The sequence below is a fragment of the Oxyura jamaicensis genome, assembly GCF_011077185.1.
Source record: "Oxyura jamaicensis isolate SHBP4307 breed ruddy duck chromosome 3 unlocalized genomic scaffold, BPBGC_Ojam_1.0 oxy3_random_OJ106574, whole genome shotgun sequence".
Taxonomy (NCBI): Eukaryota; Metazoa; Chordata; class Aves; order Anseriformes; family Anatidae; genus Oxyura; species Oxyura jamaicensis.
In genome coordinates, this window is record NW_023303772.1 from 18,147 (window position 1) to 29,404 (window position 11,258).

General features: G+C 58.1%; 1 protein-coding gene and 1 long non-coding RNA gene across 2 annotated transcripts; both read right to left on the bottom strand.

Annotated features, from left to right (window-relative positions):
• Window positions 1-2,143: 2,143 nt before the first annotated feature.
• On the bottom strand, window positions 2,144-7,024 carry LOC118157165. Its single transcript, XR_004746558.1, has 2 exons — window positions 6,776-7,024; window positions 2,144-2,976 (listed from the first exon to the last, which is right to left on the bottom strand). It is a non-coding gene; the product is annotated as an uncharacterized LOC118157165 (long non-coding RNA).
• Window positions 7,025-8,673: 1,649 nt separating this feature from the next.
• Window positions 8,674-11,213, bottom strand: LOC118157164 (forkhead box protein A2-like). Its single transcript, XM_035311425.1, has 2 exons — window positions 11,075-11,213; window positions 8,674-10,533 (listed from the first exon to the last, which is right to left on the bottom strand). The coding sequence occupies exons 1-2, from the start codon at window positions 11,159-11,161 to the stop codon at window positions 9,271-9,273; spliced, it is 1,350 nt and encodes a 449-aa protein (XP_035167316.1). The 5' UTR covers window positions 11,162-11,213; the 3' UTR covers window positions 8,674-9,270.
• Between the last annotated feature and the right edge of the window lie 45 nt (window positions 11,214-11,258).

An 11,258-nucleotide genomic window follows, 5' to 3' on the forward strand; every position in this document is an offset into this window, starting at 1 on the left:
AAGCTGTGCTCTCCCATACAGTGCCCTCTATTCACCGCCTGAGCAGCACGCCAGGCTCCGGGTTAGGGTGGCTAAATGAAAGCTGCTTATAGGGAATTAATGCCCACTTGCGAGGCATCGTCAGCCCCTCCAGCGGGGTGGGCACGGCCACCGTAGCGGAAATTTCGCATTGGGACGTTTTGGCGACGGGAGCGGGAGGAGGAAGATGAATTGCTGGTGGGACTGAGAAGGAGTGAGCCCTTGTTTAAACACAAATATCTTTGGTAATTAGCAAAAGTGGCAAGGAAATTACTGATGGAAAAAAACACGTGAAAGGTAAATGGTTTTGTGTTTAAACATGATATATTTTAAAGTGTTCCCCAGTGTGAAAGTCCCTGTTTAAGGGAATGAAGTAATAAACCAATTTATATACCAATAGAAAGTCGAGATCCTGAGTGCCTTTGTGTAAATTTTCCACTTGACTTTTCATTATCTACCTGAACAAAATCAATCTATATGTATGGGATCAACATGCAATATGAGAGATAAAAGACGAAATAAATGTGCTTTGCATATCCCTCAGATAAAAGCCACAGGGCTCCAGCCTCTGCCTCCCTTCCAGGCAGATGCATTTTATAAAATAAATCATTTTGTACAGGAAAAGAGAGCAAAGCAGAGTGTTGGTTCTTAAGTGTTTACTCCCTCGCTTGAAATATTGATCCTGTCAAATGAACGGTGGTTAATAAGTAACTCAGGAAAAATACACGACCGCTCTTCTTGACTCGTGCCGCGGCAGGGACCCTGCCCTGGGCCCTGGCCTGGGCACGGGGCAGAGTCCGGCAGCACACCCCAGCCGCTCGGCCCCTGCCCTGGGTTGTGCTGCAGAGGGTGGGCTGCATGCAGGGGTCCTGCCCCCCTCCCAGAATGGCACCCCGGTGAGAGAACAAGGCAAAAACACTTCACTCGGGCAGCCCCAGGGCAAATAACAGTTGCTATGTTAGCGGCAGCTAACTGCAGCCAAGGGCAAGCACGTTGCCCTGTCATCGCTGCCCAGGCACCTTCTCCCTCCCCAGGGGAGGATTTGCTGGGGATGCAACACATTGCTTTTGTCCTCAGGGAGCCCAGCGACATGGGCAGCTGGGCAGGAGCTTCCTCTCTTCCTGAGGCAGGAACCCCCGTGTACTTTCTCTTTTAGCAACAGGATATAGAAAAGGTTAAGAGGCACTTCAGCAGGTACAGCCCCCTCCTGGGCAAGGGGGATTCTTATTTCTGATGAAACACCACCCCGGTGTCTGCAGCAGCAGAGCTTGTCACCCTGCTTGAGGCATTTCTCCTCCCAGCAGCATCCTGGTGTGCGAGGAGAGAGCTGCACAGTCCAGATCCAGACTTTTTCCTTCCCTTCCCCCCAAAAATCCAGGCAGGAGGGAAGTGATGAGGGGGGAGGGTAGCAAAGAACACAAGACAAAGAGAAAAACTGGGGCACGCTGACAGCTTTCCCAGCCCAAGACTTTGTCAGGATGCTCCACACTGCTCCCGATGAACACGCCCTGCCGTCGGCTCAACATCTGCAGCTGGTTTATTAGTTTGCTAATGATGTCTCGGATTGGACCCAGGGGTGACAGAAAGTCCTGGCAACTCCGCTGATGTGAGCCTCGCCTTCTGCCCCCACCCCGCTGCCTGCCTGCCCTCGGGCTGCTGGCTTTGTCCCCCCCAGGCCGTTCGTGCAGCAGTGAGGCATGTACCATGCAGGGCAGCAGCGGAGGGAGGGATGCAGGGGGATGGAGCGTGGCACCAGGTCTCGGTGCTGAATGTGAGGTGAGGGCAGGGGATGAATGCAGCAAAGGTGGGGCAATGCCCACGGGCCCCATAACTGCCTCCTGCTTTGGGTATCCCTTGAGGGGCTGAAGGAAGGCAGCTGTGCTGGGGCAAACCTCTTGCACTGAAAATGGGTTTGCATGTCCATCCCTTTCTGTGGGACACCCATTACCTTTGTGGGGGGGAATAGAAATATCTGTGCTGCTGTGGACAATCCGTTACATGGTGCTGAGGCAGCCTGGGGAACTCGTGTTCACTCTTAGGACAGCACCTATGAGCATCCCTCAAAAAGCTCTACAAATTAATTTACTCTTCAACTTTCTCAAGGTGCAGTTACAATTTTTTTTTCCACTTCCCTGATTCCTAAAAGGATCGATCCTGGAAAAGCATCTTCCTAACTGTCCTCAAGGCAAAGATAGCTTCTCCCCATTCCCATTGGGAGCTGTTGAACCATAACACAGGTATCATGCACAAGGACAGACACAAAGAGGCAATCGGAGATGGGAATCTGTGGATTTAATAGGAGATGCATACACAGTAGCAACACACTCTGTAAAGCCCAGAAGTTTGCCCCATCTACCCCTGAAACTGACTCCCTGTGCCATTATTAAAATAAACAAAGGAGAGGGAAGTTGAGGATAAGTGCACACACATAATGGAGCGCACCGAGCGGCTGCTTCGCCTGCGTGCAGAAGACAGCCTGGTGACACACGGAGCATCTCGAGGTCCCCAACTCCTCCAGCATTGCCACCGTCAGTACCGGGATGGAACTGAAATCCCCACACTTGCACTCCTCGGTGCTGCGGGGCACTTGGCTAGCTGCTGTCCAGCCGCGGAGGGAGGAGGCTCATTCTTTGTACTGCTTGTGCGACTGTGGGGTCGGAGACCTGCAGAGAGCCGGCCCGTCCCCAGCCAAGGGTGCGCACCTTGCTCCGGCGACGGATTGTTGGCGCTGGCAGCAATCTGGCAGCAGCGAGGCTCTGGCTGCAGAAATCTGCACTGCCTGCAGCAAATAAAAAGTACATCGAAGGCTTTCCTGCCCCTCTGGTCTATAACGAGCAGGGGCCACCTGGGGAAGAGCAGGAGGGCGTAAGGCCCGGCCCATGGCAGGAGGGGGAAGCGGGAGGGTCCCTGCCCGGCACCCAGCCCCGTGGCGGCGGGGCTCGGCCAGCTGCCCCGCGCCTGTCCCTTGCCTGCCCCCGAGGAGGGCTGCGAGGAGCGGGACAGCGGCTGGAAAGGAGAAAAAGGGAGGAAAGGGGTAAAAGGGAAAAAAAATGAAAAAGGAGAAAAAGGGAAAAAAAGGAAAAAAAGAAAAAGAGAAAAGGCGGTAAGAAAGGCAAAGAGGGGAGGAAAAAGAAAAAGAATGAGAGGAAAAGAAAGGGAAAGTAAGGAAAGGAAATTGAAAAACAAAAGGGGGGGGGAGAAATAAAGGAAAAGAAAATGAAAGAGAGGAAAAGAAACAAAAAGAAACGGGAAAGGGGGAAAGAAAGAGAAAGAAAGGAAAAGAAAATGAAAGGAGAGAAAGAGAAAGGAAAGGAAAGCATGAAAAAGAAAGGGAAAGAAAGGAGCCGGCGGCGGACCGCAGGGCAGAGGCGCTGCCCCTCGGCTCGCAGTGAGCGCTGGCCCCGGCCGGTCCCACGCGGGTGGCAGTCACGGGTGGCAGCCCCCTGCCCGCTCCCCCGCTCCGTGCCACAGCCCCATGATCACGCGTGGGCAAGCGACGAGCCGGGCTCGGGCGCTGAGGGACCCGGCTGCCCTGCCGTCCCCGACTCATTTGCGTTTTTTAAAACTTCTTTTTTTCTTATTCTTTTTTTTTCCCTTTCCTTTTTTTACATTCAATTTCACGCTCGACTGCACCTGCAAACATAGCGGCCCGGCGGGGCTGCCCCCCCGGTCCCTACGGCCGCCCCGGGAGCCACTTTCGTTTGCCCCGCCGGGGCCGCTGAACAAGCCTCTGTCCGTCCGTCCGTCCGTCCGTCCGTCCGTCCGTCCGTCCTGCCAGCCTTCCCCCACCCCTCCCTCCCTTCGCCCCTCCACCTCTCCCCATCCCTTCACCCAGAGCTCCCAAACCCGCGCCCCAGGCTCGGTGCGGTGCTTCACCTTCCCACGGGCGGAGCGGACCCGATGCGCACTCTTCTGCCCCGAAGTGCCGGGCACTTCGGGGCGCCTTTTGTGCCTCGATGGACTCTGTCCCCCCCTCCTTCCCAAACGCCCCGTCCTTTCCTCCCGGTCCCCTAGAGCAGGGGTTCTGCAGCCCGTGCCCCTGATGCCCCGGGGCGGGCATGGCAGGACGCGGTCTCTCCCTCCCGGCGGACAGAAACCTCCCCTCCGTGTTAGGGGCTGAGCCCCGGCTCCCCGGGGGGCCTGCGGCTTGCCACCCTCTGTCCCTCTCCCTCCCCGCAACAGATCCGCCGCTGAACCCATTGCCAGGCGCTTCAGCAGCAAATTGGGGCTGGGGTCGTGCGGCCCCCGGGGCAAGGAGCCCCCCGAATTGCAGCTGGGACAAAAATCACCGCTGCAGCGCCCGGCCAGTGCTGCACTTGGACTCGGCACAGCCCGGGCGGTTCCCTTGTCGTCGTCGTTTTCTTCCCCCAGTAAAAATAAATAACTAACAAATTCATCGCGCCCTCCCCGGACCCCCTCCTCCCCCCCGGCTCCGTCGGGAGAGGAGAGGAAAAATATTTCGCTCGCCGCCCAAGGAGCCCGACCTGAAAAACGACCACAGCGAGAGAGCAAAAAATAAAACCAAAATGCTCTCCTCCCGACACCCGCCAGCCCCAAAGCCCCGTTTTTAGCTCTATTGGCGGTGAAGCTGTCCCGTAAATAAGGAGCCGGCAGACTCTGCATCATCCTTTAATATTTACTCTTTTGAAGGTTAGGCAGGGCAGAGGTAACAAACTTTGAACGATTTTTCTCCTCCCCTTTTCCATCCTCTTCCCTACCTGGTTTTATGTGGTTTCTGGATTAATCTAGTGCGGAGCAGAAGCGGACTTTACCCGGCCGAAATATAGGATTAGGACTATTTCTAGAAGAAAGAGGATAGTGTGAACTGCCTTTAGCCTGCAATAGTCTAAAGCAGAATTACAGCTTGTAAAATAGGTCTCCATCAGTTTCCCAGGAGACGAGTTAAGCCCTACTTGGGTGTTCCAGCTCTTTTTAGAACCAGCAATAATTAGACTCATCTCACCCCCGAGTTGTCCGGTTTTTTTTAGGACGGTCAATAAACGCGTTTTGCATACAATCCTGCCGGCGGCTTTGGGACTACAGCCCGGTGTGCCCGCGCCGCTTCCCCGGCGGGAGGAGAAGCGCTGGGAGTTTGGGCAGCCGCCGTCGCCCTACCCCGGGTGGAAGCGTGGCTGTCCTGCCCTGCCCGAGCCTGGATGTGCCATCATCTTCTTTGTGCTTTGATGTCCGCTGTCTTTTGAGCCATCTCTGCATGTCATTAGGGGCCCAAACAATTAAAGAAGTGCCTTCCCCCCCAACCGCAGGGGAAGTCAGGAAAAAATAAATGCCTTAGCCAGCGCGGCCGGCCGGCCGGGGGCTGCTTTTTAGCCTGGGGTCGCGGCTCTGGGCGGCCAAACTCGCCCGGCTTCCTTCTCCGGCGGACACGGGGCGAGCCTAGCGCTTCGCCCGCTCGCCGCTCGGTTCGGCCCCGGTTCGGGCGGCGGCGGGACCCGCAACCCCCCCGGAGCCCCCTCTCCGGCGCAGACCCTGCCCGGGGAAGTTCCCCTCCGCGCTTCCTCCTGCTACCGGGGCTCTCCGTCCCTCCCCACCCCCCCCAGCGTGGCCGGCCGCCGCCCGGTCTCCCCGAGTAATGAGGATGATGATGGTGATAATAAAATCGGTGAGAGGGGAGCCGGCTCTGACGCTGTGCCCCTGCCGAGGGGCTGTCAGCCGGGGAAACGCCAGCCGGGGATGCTGGGGATGCTCGGGGACAGCAACAGGCAAAAAATAAAAATAAAAATAAAATCAAAGCTACAAAAATAAAAAGTAGCCGAGGGCGGCCGCCGGTGAGGCAGCGGGCACCAGGGCGGGGGCGAGCCCCAGAGCCGGTACTGGGGTGCCGGGAGCCGCCGCGGGCCGGGTGTGCGGGGATGCGCCGGGGGACGGCCAGGCCCTTCCCACGCGCGGCGCCCTCCCCGCGTGGGGACACGGTTAATGACAAGTAATTGGCAAGCGCGCGGCACAACATTACGAGCCTGCCGCGCTGCTATGAATTATTGAGAGCCCATTAGCCGCCGTGCTACTGCGGGACATGGGAGCACACACGCCGCGTACACACCGCTCCCGCTCGCCCGGGCCCGGCCCGGGACAAGGTCCCTTCCCCGAGCCCCCGCGTGGGCAATGCCACCCGTGTCCGTGCCCGCGGGGTGCGCAGTGCAAGGCCGCCGGCCCCGCTTAAAAGCCCGTTCCCCCGTCCCCCTGCGTCCACATCGGGGGACCGGGAGTGGGCAGGGAAGGGGGAGTCCCCCCGTGTTTGCCCACGCGGCTGCGGGCAGCCGGGCCGGGGTCTCTCCGGCACCGGCAGCGGCACTTCCCCGTGCCACGGCCACAGGCGAAATGCCCAGCCGCGGGGAACAAAGGAGTGCCACGGGGCCGGGGAGGACAATGGGAAAACGAGCAAAAAAAAAAAAAAGGGGGGGGGGGGGGCAAGAAAACAAAACAAAACAAAACAAAAAAAAAAGAGAGAGAGAGAGAGAGAAAATACGAAAGCGCGCAGCCCGCGGGAGAGCGGCGAGGCTCTGGGAGCCGTGTCCGGAGCATCCCCGGCCCCCGACGGAGCCCCGGGCCCCTCGGCCCCGCCGAGCCGGCCCCGGCCTTGCCCCGCTCCTGAGCTCGGGGCAGGGACCCCGCGCGCCGGCCCCGGCCCCGGCCCCGCTCGCCCGGCGGCCTCGGGCGGCGCAAAGGAGGGTCGGAAGCGGAGGGGAGCCGGGGCGCAGGGGAAGGAGGAGAAGGAGAAAGAGCGGCGGCTGTCACCTACCTGCGCCCCGGCCGCAGGACGAGCGGCTGCGCCGCGCCCGGCTCTGAGGGAGCTGGAAGCATCCCTGCATTTATTTGAGCTGAAACTGTGCTACTGTTGACTTTAGCACAAAGCAAAGATTTCGCTGCCCGCTAGTTTAAAAATGAATATTTTACCAAGATATCGATCAGCTTTATAAAATTCAGTTAAGCACAATGGCTCAAAAGGAGAGGGGGGGAAGGAAAGGGACGCAATATAATATCTGTGTAAATTTGCTGAAGTATGACGTGGTGTTGAAAGTTTACCCTCCTGTTTTTTGGCTTCACCCCCCCCCCCCCCCCTTTTTTTTTTTTTTTTTTTTTTGTTTACTGACTTTGTTTATTCACAGATCACAGTTGCTTAAACCGGCAGGAGCAGAATGCACTTGCAGGAAGACTGGGGGCGGGCGAGTCGTGCGGAGGGGGGGCGGGAATGGGGGGAAAAAAAGAGCAAGCGGGTGTAAAGAAAAAGAAATAATGTATAGCTGGGGCCGTTTTTTTCCTTTTGCCTCCTCTCCCTCGAGCCTCCCATCCTTACATTTCAGCGTGAACCAGGCCGGAGGAAGCGAAATTTAAAAAGGAAAAACAAACAAACAAAAAAAAAAAAAAAAAACAAGGATGAGAATTTGAAAACCACCACCAAAAAAAAAATAATAATAATAATAAAAAAAATAACCGACACCAAACCAAAGTAACCCAAAGCAAACCCAACGAAAGGGCGTGCTTTTGGGGTGGGCAGCGGGTGCCCGGTTCGGTGCCCGCTTTGGGGCCGGGCGGCAGCGCCGCGTCCCCAAAGCGCGTCACTCCCGCGCCCGTACTCCTTCGCCGCTTCCCCGCGGGAGCCTTTTATGTGCTAATGAAACACATTGCATGCCTGCTTCACAACGTGTGTGTCCTTCCCGTATAGAGACGGACAGATTTCTGGCTGGATCCCTGTTTTGTTTTGGGGAGGCTTTTTTTTTTTTTTTTTTTTTTCCCCCCCCCCCCCCCCCCCTTCATCCTCCCGACTCCTCGTCCCCTTTTCTCTTCCCGCGGACAATGTGGAATTTTAAGAAGGATTTGAATGTTATTTCGGAAAGCAACATCTATGAGCGCCGTAAACGCGTGGGAAAAACAACAAGTGGTTGGGAAAACGGGCAGGGAGCGGGGAAATAAAGGAAAACGGCCCCCGACGGGTGCCGCCGGCCGAGGGTCCGGGCAGGCTCCGGGCAGCCGGGGGCGCTGGGGGGCAGCGGGGGAGCTCCCCCCTCCACGGCCGCGCTCCCCGAAGCCGAGCCACCCCCCCGGCGGCGCTCCGCTCGTTCTGCCGCTTCCCTGCTTTCTGCCCCTGCGACCCCTTTCTTGCCCCGTCCCCCTGGATACCATTACTTTGCCATTTCCCCCACACACACGCACACCTCCCGCTGTCGGCTTTGCCCCCCGAGGGCGCACCGAGCGCCGGCCGGGTGCCCCCGGTGGCCGCCATTAGGGTCCCGTGCCGTCCCGTGCCGTCCCGTGCCGTGCCGTGCCGTGCCCCACTGCTTTCCCTGCTACCCCCCTCGCCCCCCCCGGGATGTCCCCGCGTCGGCCGAGCCCCTCCGAGGGCGCCGGGGAAGAGAGGAAGCGGGCGGCAGCTCTGCGCCGTCGGGGCCGCTCGGCCGGGGCAGAGGCTCCGCGGCGGCTGGGGGAGATGGGCGAGTCCCGATGGAACAGAGATGCAGGGGAAAAAAACCTCCAATAACACTTTAATATAGTTCTGTGAAAATCTGGCTAGTCGCTACCAGAATACACATTTATAAGCCATAAATAAAGCATACAGAAACGATAAATTAATCAGATCCAAGTAGTTTACTCTCCCGGTAACATCAAGCATTTGTTTCAATTACAACGATCTATCCTGACCTTTTTTTTTAATGTTTTTCATATTTTTTTTTCTCTTCCCCCCCTCCCCTTTTTCCCCCTTTTTACAACGTTACAAGACTTTTGGTCCTCGGATTCAAAACTAGCATGGGTTTCACACTGAAGGAGGGTTTCATTTTGTTGTTTGTCTGTTTGGTATTTTTTTTTCCGTCACTTCCACACAAAAAATAGATATATTTATACCTCCTTGCAACAACAACAACGAAAAAAAAAAATAGCCCCAACAGAAACCCCCCTCTCCCCTCCCCGCACCCCCAACCCGCCCCTCCCCACCGAAACAAACCACCCCACAAGGCAAAACACGGGAATCGCAGCCCCCCAGGCATGGGTGGCTTTGGGCTGGGGGGGGAGGACCAGTATGCCTGCCCTCAGTGCGGGCTGAGGTGCTTGCAAGACGTGCCTGCTGTTTCCCGAATGGATGCAGACATCTGGAGCCAGCGAAACAAAATAAAAATAGATAGATAGATATATGTATATGTACCGTGCTCGACAGCGTTCATAGTCCATCGCTCTGCTAGGGGATTGCGAGGGGGTGTGGGGTCTTTCCCCCCTTGCCAGGGGAGCTTTCCCCTCGGCCCATTAGGAGGAGTTCATGATGGGCCGGGAATACACACCTTGGTAGTAAGAAGTCTCTCCGGCTAAAGGGGAGGACTCTAAGCCATTTTTGTTCGTTACAGGCCCCATGGCCAGGCTGCCAGGCATGGGTGAGGCGTAGCCCGAGTAGTGCATCACCTGCTCATAGGCCTTGAGGTCCATTTTGTGGTGGTGGTGATGGTGGTGGTGCGGGTGGTGGTGCTGCTGCTCGGAGGAGGACATCAGGTTGTTGATGGAGAAGGGGTGGTTGAAGGCGTAGTGGTGCTCGGGCTTGAGGTGGGCGTCATGGGGCAGGCCAGCGTGCGGGGGGGCCAGGAGGTGCTGCGCTGGCGACGCCGCTGGCTCCCCAGGGCTCAGCCCCGCCGTGCCCTTCAGGTCGGCCAGGGTGCGCTTGTGGTCCTGGCATGGTGAGGCACTGGCCGGGGACTCAACGCTGGCTGAGCCCTCGGAGCCACCCGAGGAGCTGCCTTCCCCCAGGGGCTGGCTCGGTGGCTGCCCAGGCCCCTTCTTGCCCCCACCACCTGCCCCGCTGCCCGCCCCGCCGCTGTCCTTGGCGGCCAGCTGCTTCTCGCACTTGAAGCGCTTCTGGCGGCGCAAGTAGCAGCCGTTCTCAAACATGTTGCCCGAGTCGGGGTGCAGAGTCCAGAAGGAGCCTTTGCCCGGCTTGTCTGGGGAGCGGGGCACCTTGAGGAAGCAGTCGTTGAAGGAGAGTGAGTGGCGGATGCTGTTCTGCCAGCGCTGCTGGTTCTGGCGGTAGAAGGGGAAGAGGTCCATGATCCACTGGTAGATCTCGCTCAGTGTCAGCATCTTGTTGGGCGATTGCTGGATGGCCATGGTGATGAGGGAGATGTAGGAGTAGGGTGGCTTGGCATGCGTGTAGCTCCGCCGGTAGGTCTTGGGGTCCCGCGAGCGGTTGAGGTTGGACTGCCCATAGATGGGGCTCATGGAGTTCATGTTGGTGTAGGGGGCCAGGGCGTTCATGGAGCCTGCTTGGCCCCCCATTGGGCTCATGCTGGGGCTCAGGTGGGCACCCATCCCCGCCACACCAGCCGAGCCCATGCCGGGCATGGCCCCTGCACCCGGGGACATGCCAGTGAGCGAGGGGCTCATGCCTGTGTTGGCATAGGACATGTTCATGGAGGTGGCAGCCGTCATGTTGGCTGTGGTGCTCATGGCCGACATGGTCATGTACGTGTTCATGCTGTTCATGCCCAGCCCCGCATTCATGTTGCTCACTGAGGAGTAGCTCTGTGGGGGCAAGCAAGAGAGAGGAGGGAGGTTTTTTGGGGGGACGGGAGGGGGCGGGTGTGCAGCCCCACCAGGGAGAAGGGCAGCCCCCCAGATGGAGAACAGTGCAGGGGCACCCCACCCCATCCCGGGTTGCCGCTTCCAGGGGTCCTCTGCAGCCCTGGAGTGGGCTGGAAAGGGTTAAATCTTGGGAGGGTGGGCATGAAGGGGGGCTGTTAAAATGAAAAACAAAAATACAGATATTAAAAAAGACGGGGCCACAGCGAGCCCGCCGTGTCCGTGCTGGGGAGCTGGAGGGAGGGAAGAGACATCCCTGCACGAAGTGAGAAAAATACCTGGGTGGGTGGGGGGGAGGAGGAAAAATCGCGAAATGCCGCCCGGGCAGCCCGCGCCCTGCTCGGCCCCGGGGGGGCCGGCCCCGCCGGCCTCCGCCACCCCCCGCCCTGCCCGACATCTGGTGACAAAATTGGGGTGCCCCCGGAGGTACCCCGGGGCGGCCGGGCCAGGCCGGGGGGCCGTGGAGCCCCGGCTCCCGTCTTACCTCGGGCTCCCCGTAGTAGTTGCTCCAGTCCGTGTGCTCATGGCCTTCCATTTTCACCGCTCCCAGCATACTGGAAGTGGAGTGCATGGTAGTTTAAAATTTAACAGCCACAACAAACGACGACAGAGAGCAACCCACCCCCCCAGAAAAAAAAAAAAAAAAAAAAAAAAAAAAAAAAAAAAAA

Excerpts from the sequence above, each read along its gene's own strand:
- LOC118157164 (XM_035311425.1), bottom strand. The coding sequence starts at position 11,161 with ATGCACTCCACTTCCAGTATGCTGGGAGCGGTGAAAATGGAAGGCCAT. Across the intron at positions 10,534-11,074 it reads ACTACTACGGGGAGCCCGAG|AGCTACTCCTCAGTGAGCAA; the intron begins GTAAGACGGGAG and ends TTGCCCCCACAG.